Consider the following 15,861-nt stretch of genomic DNA (forward strand, 5'->3'; position numbering starts at 1 on the left):
TGACATGAGAAAATAGAGGGGTGACATTTAAAGGTACCCAATAATGTTATCGTCAGCGCCCTCTTTCACACTTAAAGGGGGTGTCAATTAAGTTAAGTTTAGGCGCCTCTAGACGTTTCCAAAATCAATTGAATAGTTCAGCATCTTCTCTCCTTCTGTCTTTAGGGTCCGTTTGATACGTTAGAATGTGTGGGAAAGGAAATCGATTTCTTTCTCGTGGGTAAGAAAGTCAAGATTTTCTTACCAAAAGTATATTTTTTTGTGTTTGATAAGGTAGGAAATCATTTGAAATAAATTCTAAGGGCACTCGAATATATTACTATTGGCAGCCATGTTTTTGCATGTAGCTGGGCGCCTACTACAAAATACTCGGGGTGCCTATAGTCTTCCTCAATTATATCCCTCTTCCCCGTTCTATCTCTCTCGATCCCAATTCTATCTCTTTCCAAATTAAAAAACAAATCAACAAGCTTTCCATAATCAGCAAGCTTTCCATCAATTTAGGTTACGAGATTAGAGCATCTCCAATGCAAAACTTAAAATAAACTCTATTTGGCTTATGTGTTAAGTCTCAATTGAGTTTCTCTTTCCTATGTGGTTAATTTGAGTATCTCTAATTCAAGTCCTTCTCCAATGCAACACTCTAAAAAACTCTAATAGATACACATGTCACACATACATTTAATAGGAAAAAGTGGTTGAGAAAGAAAAGTTTCCTATTGGTCCAAAAATTAAATTTGATGACTAGGACACTTAAGACTCTCAAAAGAGATCTCAAAAATAGAGTTTCTAGTTGAGACATCTTAAAACTTAATGCTTCCACATCATCTTAAGATCTCAATTGAGTTTTGCATTGGAGATGTTTTTTCTTAAAAAAACTCTAAAGTCCTAGGTGGCACTTAAGATTTTAAGATTGAGTCTTGCATTGGAGATGCTCTTAGGGTTATAAGAAGCAATTAGAGTTACAACATAAACTTGTTTCCAATTTTATCTCTATTGAGTATTGATGTTGTGTTGTTCATGGGAAACAATCAGATTTTCAGGAATTAGGGTTTCTTCATGTTCAAACAAATTGGATGAGGATTTTAATAGATGAGGTCAGACTAAGAAAGAACATTTGCTTCAAACATCAAGCTTCATCAAACAACCGACTTCATCGAGGTTCAAAATTAAACTTCAACAAACAATCGATTTCATGAAGGTTTAACATCCAACTCCAACAAAAAATCGATTTCATGCATGAAGGTTCAACATCAACCTTCAATAAACAATCATTTCATCAAGCTTCACAAACAATTGATTTCATCAAGCTTCAAAAAATAATCGATTTCATCAAGATTCAACATCAAACTTCTACATATTCCTGGTTCAACACTTCTGATGAAACTTCAACATCCTTAAGGATCATGGAAGCAGTACGATTTGCTTCAACCGATCGATTTTCAATTTGGGTTTACGTTTTGGAAATAATGAGACAAAGTAGAGGGAGTTTACCTGAAGAGAAAGTTACGGCATAAGTGAGGAGAGAGAGCGCGTTATGAACAGTGAGTGTGAGAAATCAATTTGACCATCTAATAGGTGGGAAAAAAATTTAGTCCATTTTCACACTTTTCTTTTCTCAAGAAATCGTTTTTCTTACTCACAATGGCCAATCAAACAGCGGAAAATCGATTTTCTCACGAAAATCGATTTTCTTACCCACTTTATAGGCGTATCAAACAGACCCTTAATCCCTTTCACAATGCTTTCATCATCTATTTATAGGTTATTTGCTTGTTTCAGTTCACCATTTTTGATTCCACCATTACCAATGGGACACATAGATGGCTCATTCCTGGAAATCAATTAGCGATGGGAACAATGGCTAAACCTTCTTTTTTCTTTTCTTTTTTTGAATATTCCTTTTGTTTCCTTTTAATCATCAAAGCGAGAGGATTTTAGCTTGATTTAAGTGGCTAAACCTTCATAATGGAAATCAATCACGAATGGAATCAAAGATGACTCATTTAGCTTGACTTCATAATGATATGATTTATCTAGAATCATCAACAATGGTCGAAGCTTCGTTTTTTCTTTGATAGGTAACGGAAGAGAACTTGTAGATACCGCAGATCAGACATAAACTTCAGATCTAACTGATGATTTCCGATCTTGTAATTCGAATGTATTTTACAACTATTTCTAGATCTTATCCTAACCATTATGAACCATAATTTATCAAATCAATAGTTGATGAAACCATTTAAAAACAGATTCGACGAAAAGAACGGTTTCATCAAAGAGATTCATTAAGACATTCACCTCATTGATGAAACCACAAATTATATGAATTTGTTATAGCCATTGACTATTCTTTTGCCCATTGTTGTGTCCTTACCAAGAAGAGACGGAGGAAGAGATGGATTTGAGGGAATCTAGAGAGAGGAAGTTTGTGACGGAGAGGAGAGAGCGTGTCATTGAGGGTGAGAAATCTACTTTTTCACCTTTTCTGTGAGAAAATTAATCAAGCCTTTTTCCAATTTTATTTTACCATGGAAAACGACTTTCCCATGTTTTAGGCCTTACCAAACAGCGAAAAATTCATTTTTCTACGAAAATCGACTTTCTCAGCTGATTTTCCCACATAACAAACAGACTCTAAAGTGAAGCGGAATACAATGAGAAAACAAAAAAGAATTTGAGTTATTTTGTGAAAGGGTAGTATAAATATCAGTTTTTGCGAAACGGGCATGACTTTTATCATTTTGCAAAGATGCCGTGGACTAGTATTGACCGTTAGCTAAATGTTAGATTTAACTTAACGTTAGATAAATAGCTAACATCGTCACATAGATGTAAATGCAAAATATACTTCTTCATGGATGGTTAATATCTATTGATCAACCTTATGCCCTCACTTTTGTTTTGCACGAAGAGAGCTTCTTCAATTCATCATCTTCTTCTTCTTTTTTTGTTTCTTCCACCTCTGATTTTTCTCCAAAAATTGAAAGAGATATTTCCGGTTGAGTTTTACAAAGAAATGTCATAATTTTCCACCTTTGTGAATTCGGTGTCAAGATCGTATAATGTTTACTTAAATGTAACAATATATATTTTTTTTAAGTAATTGAATTAGAATTAACGGTGATAAAACTTAGCGGTTAAAAAACTTAACTGGTCATTACTAGTACACGATCCCTTTGCAAAATAATAAAAGGTCGTGCCCTTTAAAACTTGATACTTGTGTACGACCTTTCCGCAAAATAGCTTTAAAAATTTCTTAGGAATATTGTGCCAAAAATTAAAACTCTAAATATTTTTATTTTTATTTTTAGTTTAGAAATGGACTACAAAATTTATCATTACAAGTAATTGATACATGACAGAACTGAATACGTACTATAACTGACTGATTTGAGTCCGAAAAGGTCATTTACATTTACCCCTAAAGTGCAACGTAAGGAGTCTAAATCTCTTCTAGTTTACCTCTACTTTATACATCTAAATTTAATAAATCTTGGATTTACATTTTCATAGGATTGAACATGAGACCTTAGTGTTGCGAAGTGAGTGTTCAACCGCTACACCAAAATATAGTAGAGAATACTCAAGTTTCTTTTGTTTGGTCCCCCTCAGAAGAGTTTAAGATTTTATTGTTTTAAGTAATTTTATATTATATGTTAAGTACTAACGGTGTAAGTTGTCTTTTTCTAAGTTCAGCAAATAAGTCTTTAATTTGTTAATCGACTATTCTGCTAGAAGTTAAATCTTTAAGTAATAAATCACCAAAGGTAATCTAAAAAAGAGATTTTAATCTAAAATACAAAATTTAAAACTTGTATTCAACTCATAACATACAAAAATAACTATCTAGTATTCTTCGTTATAATATGGCTGACAGAGAGATACATATGAAGAAGAGAAGCAGTTCAAGCAGAATAAGGAAGACTCACATGTCAAATAATATAAAATGAGATAAGAAAATAAGAAGAGTCAATGTATTTTATGTCAAGAAAAAGAGACAATGATGATTGATGGACACATATTTACTAGGGGCAATAGATTCTAAGTAGGACGTGGCTGCAAAAAACTCAAACGAACGTTACTTTCCTCTAAAATACGAACCTGATGCGATGAAATCTAATTTTCAGAGAAGTCCCTTTCTTGTTGTGCAAAAATGACAACCGAAAACAACAATAATTTCCGACCACTTGCTTAACAAGAAGTGTTTGGGGCGCTTATCATGGGTTCCCTCTTTGACTTGGTGACGCTGTAAGATAAGCAGTCGCAGAGAAATCTCTTTGAGAGGCTATTCATCAAGGTGGAATTAGAGAGAGACCTACCTAGGAGTCGTTAGAGAAAGGAAGAGTCAGAGAGCGTGCACGAGATGGATCAAGTAGTTAGAGCGAGAGTTGGTGTTAGAGAAAAAAATCATTAGATCCCAAAACAATTAGCAACATGAGAAATGCCAAGTGTGCAAAAAATTTCAAATTAATGCCCCATATCATAATCAAACTTCAATATTTTTTTTATCTTTTGATGAAGGTGAACCAGTATGTCATAAATTCAAATTCCTCTATGCATATAACACTTCCCCATATGAGGTAAAGCATTGATTCTTGCTCAATTGTCAATTTAAACTCCGAAGTTATGTCGTTGAGATTTCAAATTATAACTAGAAAGAGTAGATAAATTAGTGTTAGAGAAAGAGAGATGTCTACCGAGAAAAGCACCAGCAGAGTATATATAATAAGGCTTTACACCTGTAAAGCCTGATCGGCACCAAGATACGACAATCACTAACATAACCCTGTACCTACTCAGTACATTACCAAATTAAACTTGATAAGCTGTGGACAGAATCCAGGCTAAAAACCTAAAATTATTGTATTTCCCATTTGAAGGGAGCTCAATCGTTTACGTTGGCCATTTGAAGGGAGATCAATTGTTTACTATAGTGCCCAAAAAGTGGCCAATCCTGACTTGAATCCCTAGTAGACATCTCGATTCGGCATCTTTTTCTCTCACTAGGAAATAAGGCCTAACCCAAGCAGTGCACGGCGGATTTTAGCCTGGATGCAGCCCACTTTTTTAGTGTAATATCTTTTTCGTTTCCAAATGCTAACCAAAAGCTCATATATCCACCACATTTACGAGATCATGTGTCCGACAATGATTATATAGTAAAAAGTATCAACAATGAGTAAGATATTCACTTAAAATTTGCAAAAAAAATATGATGTCCTAAGAGAAAAGCAGGGAGAAGGATTCTACAAAAGCTCCACCAGAAATTCTCTACTTATAATGCCAGGAAACTGATATAAGTTCAGGTGAAGTTATTTCTTGAGGTGTCTGTCTATTTGGGTTTATTTGTCATAATATTTCAATAAGCCCAATCCGCAATATTATTCAACATTTATTGCTTCGCATTTTTCCTTAATGACTATGGCTGCAGCTCTGTACCATGCTGCTGCTGCCATGGCTCCTGGGTCTGGAACAGTAGCAAGGAATTCTGAGGAGATATATGTGGAACGACCAGCCTACAAAAGAAAAAACATACTTGTGTGAAAAAAGACCCATACAAACAAAAGGAAAGTCCATGACCAAGAACGCAATATCTAGAGTCTCTCCGCTCATTCAGAATAGGTTTTGAGTGGTTGGTTGTCTTGAAACTTAATTGGCTATCAGAGTTAGGCCCCACAGTCACACATATTAGGCGCAGAGAAAGAAAGAGAGAGAGAGAGATAGAGAGAGAGAGCAACATGCGAGAACAGTTCCACATGAATAAAAGTAATATTAGGGCATCTCATTGCCAACTGGTATTGAGTTGGACGCGCCTAAAACTTAATAACTTGGTCAGGTTTTAAGGTAAGAACTTTAAACTGAAATACAAGCATTCAGTAGAAAGCTCACCTGTGCTTTCATGTCTTTGGTTGAAGCAGCACCATCCACTGCAGCTTCGGATGAGAGAACAAAGACCGAGCAAGGATCATCTCCAGCATTTAAACTCTGATTCATAAAGATTCATAAATTTGGGCAGTCTTGAAACAAGACCAGGAATAAAGGAAAAGATGTCAATAACTGGATATTACCTCTTCAAGAACTGCTAATGCTGGAATAAGAGCATCCAACATTGTTCGGTAACCTGCTTTTGCTCCTCCGTATTTGCTGACTGCATCAATGGCTGCTTCAAGTGCAGTCGCCCCTGGACCAGAAGAACAATTAGAAAAAGTTTCTTTTCTTTTTCTGAAACAGGTAGATTCAAACCCTGATCCTCAAATTGTTTCAACAAGAGGTTTTACAGGCAGGACAATTAAATAAAGCTACCCTGAAAATAAAATATAAAGGTGAGACCTTTCTTTACTACCTGATGCAATAACATCAGCTGCCACATTGGCTAATATACTATATAATAAATGGACAGCAACTGTCTGTGGCATCCACATCAGATGCCACGTCATTCTGTCAGGGCAAGGTGGTACATCTAGTATTACTCTTATGTTAAGAGCATCTTACATTGTTTAGCTGTAACGGACGACTTAGGGTTTTCCTTTAACTTCGCGTATGCTGCCTTGCAGAAAATATCATATCTGTGAACAGAGAAAAAAAAAAGTTTTAATTTAATCATGTAAACCTAAAAGCAGTGAATAAAAAAAAAAAAGCAGGACTAATAAAAACAGATTAAAATAATACATGATCCCGCTCGTCCCACCCATAACCCTTCTGATAGATAATCCAATTTGATTTATTGTCTCTGCGGCATCATTCAAAGGGTAGCTGCGGACAAACAAATTGTAGACAAGTGAAGAGATGCAATAACTAATATTACTTGAAATTCAAAATTAATAATATAACCAACACAACTGCTAAAACCTACAGACATAGTATGAAACAGATATAGCGGTGGAAAATCTAATATTTCTGAAATAGCATAGATGTCTGTAGATGACCATAATAGTTGAGATATACAAATAACTAGACAAGAACTTTTTTGGAACTTACTACTTCTTCATGTCCTCGAGAATAGCCGCTGCCCCTCTAAACATCTGTATAAGTTTATCTATTTTTATTACCATCCCATAACAGATGAATTAAACGTCACAAATATACAAATGGCTTATTTAGGCAGCTTACAGTTGTTCCACAATCACCATCACCAACTTTCCCATCCCACTCATTCAAACTATCTTTCAGATCCATAACAGCATTTGCTGCAGCTTCAATGCCAGCTTCAAGAACCATACCATGCACAGTCAGCTCCTGAGGACGAACTGGTTCCTAAATGACAGCCGGTATTGGACAGTCATGTTCAGTTTTTTGAGAAGGGGAATGAATGATGATATTAAAAAGAATGAACACGGCAAAAATATAATTACTGAAAACTGGGCAAGGAGGAAAAAAAAAAAGAAAAGCAAACATAATAACAATAAGATTCCATTTAAGGACAATCATGCTTGATAGGAGAAGTTAAACTAGAGAATGAAAAAAAGAAAAAAATGGTGAACAAGATGTAATAGCTAGAATCTTATTAAGTGTTGTGCAGCTACTGATATTACGTGATTAGTTGCATTTAGTTTCAGCAAGCAATCGCTCATGACAAGAGTAAGACAAAATATACGATGTTGTAGGTGGCTGTCAAAGATGGATAGATAGAAATTCCAATAAACTGCTAACTATTATCGCCCGTGACAAGGGAAAGCCAAATTTATAATGTAGTAGGGGGCTTCCAAAGATGGAAAGAAACCATTAACTGCTAAACAATACCAATTTACAGACACAACCATCTTGTAAGAATGAACGTTATTTATCTGTAACTTTATAGTTTCAAAGGGTAATTGAACAAGGAGAATCAGCATAAGATCAAAATGTGCAAGAACAGTGAGCATACAAATATCTCAAAGTCAATCACTTTATGAACGTCGCTGCTCTTTAGGATCACATATAAAAGATGTTCAGTAAAATACAAGGATACTTAATATGTGCAAATAAAAGTGGAGATACCATATTTTATTGAACATGTTTTAAATCTTTAACATGTTTGAAAAGGAAAACACCAAAAGATCTCCAACTTTCCTACTCTCTCTTTTTCTCATTTATAGTTTGCAAGAATGCGTCCTTTTTTTCTTTCTTCATTTTTTATAATAACCAAAAGAGCTTGTATTCTACAACAAAAGAGATATCCTATTTAACTCAAAACAGGAAACCTGTTTAGCTGCGTTCTCAAAGAGGACCACTTATAATGTGAATATGTGATCTAGTTAAGTTGGCCGGTCTCCTCCATAAAGAGACACGGTCCAACTATTTGAACAATACTGAGTTCATAAGTGGGTCTTTTCGCAAAGAATAAATTTCATTAAACCTCTCATAAGTACAAAGGGAATTTACATAACCTTCTAAAAGTTACCTTATCGATTTCCCCTGAATTAGATACTGGAACTGGAATAGGAATCTTAGCAGGCGGGCGAACTCCTGTACAAAGAAGTGCAAATAAGGTTCAATGAAGAAAAAAAGTAAGAGGTTTCCGATTAACTTGTGGCGCTAAAAATGGTCAAATAATACACAAGTAGAAAAACAAAAATTGGAATTAGTGAAGAAAGATCTATTGCTCTTACAACTCAGTATATAAAACAAACAGACAATTACTCAAACCAAAACAATCTTGTGGACGACAAAAAAGGAAAAAGAAGGAACTTTTTAACATGACATTCCCATTAAACTCACCAGCAACACCGACAGGCCAGGATGGAGCCATAGTTGGAGCATCAAGACGTTGTAAAATTTCTTCTTCGGATTTCATAATAGATATTGAAAATCCTGACGAGAAAGCAATTTTTGTGAACAAGCGTGTTTATGATCATAACGAACCCATTCATATGATAACTAACCTGCCATATCAAGAGAAGTCATGAATGATCCTGTATACACTCTGTCAACAGCCAATCCATGATCCAACTGCAATTGTGGGACTGCTTTTCCAGCTGCAACCATCAGTTCCATCAATGGGGTGGCACCTAACCTGCATGTAGAAAATTAGCTGAAAGATGGCAACGATATATGTGTAAATCAACTCAGACACAAAATCTATCCCCTACTTGAGGCTTATCAATGACATACAATGTCACCAAACGTAGTCCACATTTAAGAGCGAAGATCTACAGCAGTATGGTCTCTTAAAAAGCAAAAAAAGGACACAGGTTATCAACTGCAGATATCACTTATCTTATTTATCATGGTAAGCAATTACACGATAGAGGTAATTCAACAGAGAATCCTTTTTTATATGTTACTTATTAAAGAGAACGCATCACCCTGCGATGGAAAGGGGAGAATTGATAGAATAAAGAGGAGCATACTTGTTGACGAAGAACCACCAATATTGAACTAGCCTAACAAATTCACATGGCTAAGACGTAAAGCAACTTCCCACTAATTTGACCAGATGTTCTTGGAAGTTGGAACTGAAGAGTTTTAGGGCCCATAGGTCTAGAAGTTACAGTCTAGATGAGATTAGAGTTAAGTGGGGCATACCCATTAATCAAAAGCACGACGCTACTCCCTCTTGTGATTGGAACATATTGAGTTTCCTGCAACGAGGTATATAAATGAAATTACGACCGACCCTTAGTAGAGACATGAAAGTTAATTGAGGCAGATGGTTGCTGAAACTCAAAAGGAAGATGCTTTGAAGTTTAAAACTTTGTGCAGCAAACATGTTTTAATATACAAATTAGCTTCTCAGAAGAATCATTGGTTTTCTCAGTTAATATCCACTGTCTTTATTAGAACATATAAAAACTGCCAACATATATAACTGGCTGTTTACTTTTACATTGTACATCATTGATAATGTGGCTGCCATATGATCACCTGTCTACTACATATTCAACTTAAGTACAGAAAAAATTCACTTTGCTTGACAACTTTAGGTGTTAAAACTAGGTCTAGCATATAGGGATGCATTTCATAATGACACATTGATAGTCAATAACTAATTAGCTCCTGATTGCTGAGCAAATTCGTATAGGTATAGTTGCTGTTGTAGGCTCAGTAAACGTGTTAAGATTTATTAATGATGAAATTTTTTCCTTTTCTTTTACATTCTTTTATACCACGACCAAGTGTAACAAGACTCAGGATCTAGAGAGGTGCTGGGTGATAAGCCTAAGATAAGGGCCACCATGCTTAGCCAGCTAAAAGAAATGGACCTGTATTAATCGCAGGGATCCTATTGAACTCTAAATGACTGGAATGAAGCATTCAGGATCAAATAATCAAATATGTCTCATTTTGATGCAGATACACGCATAATATAATTCTGATTTGTCTACCTGGATCACCTAGAAGCACAAGGCAGCCAGTGCTATTAGCATCTTGGAAGGTAATAATGTTGTAATTCTAAAAGAATAAACTAGCCTATTTAAGGAAGATCATGCAGGGAGCATTTCTGGTCCTACATGAGCAGCAAGAAGCCCCATTAGGCACTTCAGTGCCAAATACATTTCGGGGTTATTTTGGGGAAGTTTTAGAATAGCTTCTAATAGTAAATCAGCAACTGCCGTCCAAGAATGTCTTTTCACTGTTATTTCCCTATTTGGGAGAGGGCCGACTTGCTAAACAAGTTAGGTTAGAATGTAACATTTCTAAGTAGAGCTCAAGGCGAACTAGGACTCTAATGGAACTTTCAAGCTGCCCATTCGAGCTAATCATAAATGCCTATAGATAAGCATGTGTCATGTATCTTATTCATCTTTTGATCACTAAAACTTATCTTGCTTATTATCTTTTTTTTATCTTTATTTATGCCTTTTACGTCTTTTATCATGCTGTCTCGTTGTTAAGCTTAGTATAATTCTTATTACAATCTTATTCTTCCACACCGCTACATTAGAAGATAACATATTAAGAGAAGGTTTTTCATCTTTAGAAAGCAGATGAGTAAATCAATGATGTTAAAAATTAAACAATAAATGCAGTTATGACTGAGACATACCGCGGACAATATCTGCCTGAGAATATGGGAAATCACAACATCGACAGGTTGAAGGTCCACAATAGCAGCACCAGGCTCTCCATGCTGAATGTGTCGTGAATATTTTCCAGATTAAGTAATACTCAAGACCAAGTAGATATAATTATTAAAATATCAGTTGAGCAGACTGAAATTTTGTTAGAATCTAATCAGATATGCTACAGTATATATAACACGGAGTTGGAAAGCTACAACTTGACTTAAAAATGCAACAAAAATGGAGTAACTTATTTTACTCACAATTCCTAGACCAAGCTCCAATTTGCCAGGCCCCAAACGATCCGACGTGATCTGACCTGGCAATGTGCAAACAGACAACGCGACACCCATTGTTCCAACCAATTGAGATGCATTTTTTGCTTCTGCTGCAACATCATCTAGAGGAAGACCAGCTGCTGCAGCGGCTCCAGCAACCTGACATTAACAAAAAGTGCTTACTAGAAGATTCTGGCAAAAAAGGAACGAAGTTAAGAATATTTAGAATTTCCATAATCAGCTACGTCGAAAAAGTGGCAGCTCATGATTTCGTCCTTGAATATAAAATAAGTATAGCATGAAATCAAGAATATATGCATATAGAGAAAGAGAGGAGTCTTAGATGATGAAATCTAAATCATCTATAATGCTTTAAATCTTTGATTAATTAGACAAAACAAAGGATAAATCATGTTTCCTCTAGATGGATTACTTGAGTAAAAATGAACGCCTTTTTTCTATAATTACAAAATATGAAATTATGGAAAGCAGTCAAAGCACACCTTATGAACTAGGATAGTCCCAGCCAAACCTCTTCGTCCAGCTATACCTCGAGGTGGTGGAAGAGCACAATCATCTCCGACGATAACCATCTACATAGTGCAAGAAGGGAATACTTTGCTGAACTTCTGACCTTATAACCGTAGTTGTATAGAGAATATATGAAATAAAACGACAGGAGGGTATACCTCTACTTTATAACCCTCAGACTTGGCTTGCTCAGCTGCCAAACCGAAATTCAACCGATCACCAGTATAGTTCTGTCAAAAACGAAGTATAACCTTAACTACAGAAACACTAGCCGAAAGAAAACTATTTTATATCTATTTAAATTTTTAAATGTAACTGAAACGGATAATGTTCATAGCTTATTACTATTGGTTCAAGTAATTGGCATTGGGAAAATATATATGCTCTATAACCATACTGAACTTCAATAAAGAAACAAGAGATTTTGATTGCTAAAATATGTTTCTAAAAAAGGTGAGTAATCCATTAATGGATATAATACCTTGACAATTAGAAGACATCCCTTAGTACCGGTGACAGCTCGTATGCCCTAGAGTGAAAATGTCAGTCTCTAGGTTGCTGAATCAAATAAGGTAAGTGAGGAAACTTAAGTATGTCCAAATGAGAGAATTAATTAGAGACATCGTACCGCTAGAATAGCGTCAACAGGTGGAGAAGCAAAAACATCTCCACAGATAGCTGCAGTAAGCATTCCTTCTCCGACAAATCCCGCATGAGCAGGTTCGTGCCCGCTTCCGCCGCCTGCAAATAAAGCATTAAGCCGTCACTAGAACTCATCCCAGCAAGTATATCTACTCTTCATATAGTAGCTTCAACATCAATGGAGTTTCTATTTTTAGATTATTAGTCTTTCTAGACTTGTAGTTGCTAGCTTCTAGTAGAAAGAGTTCGAAAGCGAAGTCCTCCACTAAACAGCTAAAAACGTTTCCATTAATTCTTAACTTTCTTCTTTACTAAAGATTTTGTTGAGTACTTGAGTATTTTTCCTTATTCAAACCAACAATTATATTTGGAAGAAAAACACTATTCATTGTTAAGCACTTATAGTTCAAGCAGACAGAGTAGACATTACAAGACCAACATAATATACAAGAAAATGGTATAAAATCACAAGATTTCACACCTGAGATAACTGAAACCTTATCATATGCTTGTGAAACATCAGCACGAACTACAACCTTGATCTGTATCTCAAAAAATGGATGAAAGTTTCAAATGTCTAAACAATGAATCTTAAAGATACAGAGAGAGAGAGAGAGAGTCTTACGGCAGGGAAACCATCCAAGTACTGCAAGTTAGGATAAGTTTCAGCTAAACCTTCAATAAACTCAGTCACCACATCTGCCATATACAGTAAAAAGTAATGACTTCACTAACGCCATAATCAAGATTACTTTGATCAAAGAATGTACATTTCAATAATCTAACATAAAATCAGTACCCAAAAACTTTGATCAAAAGTTTGCCTCAAGAAATCAAAGAGAACATAAATTCAAAATCAAAATTTCAAATTAGAACCAACATGCAGTAAAATGCAAGAAAGAAATGATAGTTCAGAAAAAAAACCATTTGGATTGTTGATCAGCTTCTTTCCCTGAAACGCCATGTTTGTCAAATTCAACAAAATCTAAACAGCATTACCAGGAAAATAAACTAAAAACCTATTCGCACAAGTCCCAGATGGATCGGGCGGAGAAAACCAGAAACCCTAACGAGAGAGAGAGAGAAGAGAGAGAAAGTGAGTGAGGGAATTTTCTGGTCGTTTTGGTCGGAGCTATCATCTCATTATATAACCTTCGCTTATAGGGAGGGGGATTTGATGGTTGCTCGAGATCTAATGGCATAGAGAGTGCCGTCTAGAGTTGGGTCAAATACTTGTAACGTGTGACATACGATTTATGCCATTAGGAGGTGAGTTTATGTTTTGTTTACCTACTTTGTAATGTGCTATTGTGTTTAAGGAAAGATGATTTGTTTTTTTTTTTTGAAGCCAGAATACTATAAATGAAAGTGAGTTACAAAGTTTAGACCAAAAAGATAAAAATTACAAATTGAGGGAGACTAACTAGTAACCACGATTGAACATCCGAGGGCTAAACGTTAATAAATCAATTTTGAGAGGGCAAAGCAGAAACAACAAGGTTATGAGCCTCCTTATTATTAGTACGTGGGCAGAAGTTAAGCACCAGCTGTCTCCTATTTATTCTCTCGCGTAGGCCGTCGATCAGGTGGGTTAATCTCCATGGAATGTCTGGATCTACGGCCACGATAATTTGAATCAAAACCCTTGCATCTCCTTCGACTATATAAGAAGTGACTTGTAGTTCATCAGCTAGGGTTAGAGCATTATCCAGAGCGACGATCTCACTATGGATCGGAGAAACTGGATCAATCGACTTCTTTATTATACCAACTGTTTCTCCATTAGAGTTTCGTGCTATTGCTGCACACGAAGCTTCAGATTCTTTAAAGGAACCATCAAAATTAATCTTTATTACTCCTTCATCGGGTGGACACTAGTACACCTGCAGATTTTGATTAGTAGAAGAAGAAGAAGAGGTTAGGGTAATATACCTTAGAGAATCCTTCGTCTTCCACCAGCATCTTGCGAGATTAGGTTTTTTATTTTGAAAATGGAGTTCGTTTCTCTCTTTCCACCATTCCCAATAGAGATAAGTAACTTTATACCAAATTTCTTCTCTTATTTCACTATTTTGAAGAATACTAGATAAGGCTCTTACTGGATCTACTTTGATGTATTGCAAATCTTCTAAACCTGTGAGATGAAGTAGCTCTTGGTAAACTCCACATTCCCCAAAAAGGTGTTTAGTAGTTTCCATGTCCCCTGTAAAGCAGATCTAACATTCTTGGTTAACACGAGTTATTCTCATACCAATATTGGTAAGTAAAGGTAATCCTTCGTGAATTAATTTCCATATGAAGGTCCGGATTTTTGCATTTGTTTCATCTTCCAAAATTATTTCCATGGGAATTCATGTGCCTGATCTGTTAAAACTGGGGTTTGTTTAATCTCTGTATAGTAAGATTTGGTAGAGAATTTTCATTTTCTGTTGGACATCATATGAGTATATATGTCGGTTTATTGTTGTGAATAGGTATATTCATGATTGAATTAGCATCATCCTGGTTGAAATAACTAGTTATAATATGTGTATGGGGCACCAAGGTATTTCCTGCACTATAAGATCTGAAACATACTCAAAATGATGAGGTAAATTGTTTGTATAAGTGAGTATGGGGCACCAAGGTATTTCTCTCTATCTGTCATCAGAGGAACATTCAATTTTTGGATGAACTGCTCAATAATAAGATGGGGCACACCTTTACTAAAATACAGAGAAGATTTAGAATAGTTTATCTGTTGTCCAGAGAAGCTGTTGTAATGATTCATGATATGTATAACTGTATCTAAATTTTCTAGATTAGCTTTGCCAAAAATTATAAGGTCATCAGCAAATAGTAAATGTGTAATACTAGGAGTTGCTAAGTTGATCTTATAACCTGTAAATGTACCTTGAAGTTCATAATGATTAAAAAGGAGGGAGAGCGATTGTGAGGATAGAATAAAAAGATAGGGCGATAAAGGACAACCCTGTCGGAGGCCTATAGAGGCCTTAAAGTCTCCTACCGTAGTCCCATTAATCTGGATATTAAATCTAGAAGTGGTTATACACGACAAAATCAAGTGAAGGATAGGGCCAGTGAGGCGAGTCGCCTTAAGAACTAATTCAAGGAATTCCTAATTTACTCTGTCGTAGGCTTTTGCCATATCCATTTTAAGAGAAAAATTACCTTTCTTAGCTTTAGATAAATGCATAGAATGCAATAGTTCCTTAGTGATTATGATATTGTCAATAATTTGACGAGAAGGAACAAAGGCATTTTGGGTCCACATAATACCTTCTAAAGATAAGCCCTCATTCTATTAGCAATCAATTTCGTGATGAATTTACAGACCGAGTTACAGAGGGATATTGGTCTGAACTCCGAGGCTGAACTCAGATTCCTAACTTTAGGGATAAGTGATATAGTGGTACAGTTTAAAA

The 15,861-nt window shown here is 35.6% G+C and overlaps 1 protein-coding gene across 1 annotated transcript; it reads right to left on the reverse strand.

Annotated features, from left to right (window-relative positions):
* Positions 1-5,128: 5,128 nt before the first annotated feature.
* LOC147566385 (putative 3,4-dihydroxy-2-butanone kinase) lies at positions 5,129-13,796 on the reverse strand. Its single transcript, XM_086652870.1, has 20 exons — positions 13,361-13,796; positions 13,062-13,135; positions 12,918-12,978; positions 12,423-12,535; positions 12,276-12,323; positions 11,953-12,024; positions 11,767-11,856; positions 11,249-11,422; positions 10,970-11,053; positions 9,508-9,563; positions 8,865-8,995; positions 8,701-8,793; positions 8,384-8,448; positions 7,114-7,257; positions 6,982-7,025; positions 6,673-6,756; positions 6,496-6,569; positions 6,072-6,184; positions 5,893-5,988; positions 5,129-5,519 (listed from the first exon to the last, which is right to left on the reverse strand). The coding sequence occupies exons 1-20, from the start codon at positions 13,398-13,400 to the stop codon at positions 5,385-5,387; spliced, it is 1,791 nt and encodes a 596-aa protein (XP_086508996.1). The 5' UTR covers positions 13,401-13,796; the 3' UTR covers positions 5,129-5,384.
* Positions 13,797-15,861: the final 2,065 nt, after the last annotated feature.

This window comes from Eschscholzia californica, unplaced genomic scaffold (assembly GCF_041429995.1).
Source record: "Eschscholzia californica isolate CP2 unplaced genomic scaffold, dmEscCali1.0.p SCAF_1, whole genome shotgun sequence".
NCBI classification, from domain to species: Eukaryota; Viridiplantae; Streptophyta; class Magnoliopsida; order Ranunculales; family Papaveraceae; genus Eschscholzia; species Eschscholzia californica.

Excerpts from the sequence above, each read along its gene's own strand:
- LOC147566385 (XM_086652870.1), bottom strand. The coding sequence starts at position 13,400 with ATGGCGTTTCAGGGAAAGAAGCTGATCAACAATCCAAATG. Across the intron at positions 12,979-13,061 it reads ACTTGGATGGTTTCCCTGCC|ATCAAGGTTGTAGTTCGTGC; the intron begins GTAAGACTCTCT and ends TTTGAGATACAG. Across the intron at positions 7,026-7,113 it reads ATGGTGATTGTGGAACAACT|ATGTTTAGAGGGGCAGCGGC; the intron begins GTAAGCTGCCTA and ends AAACTTATACAG.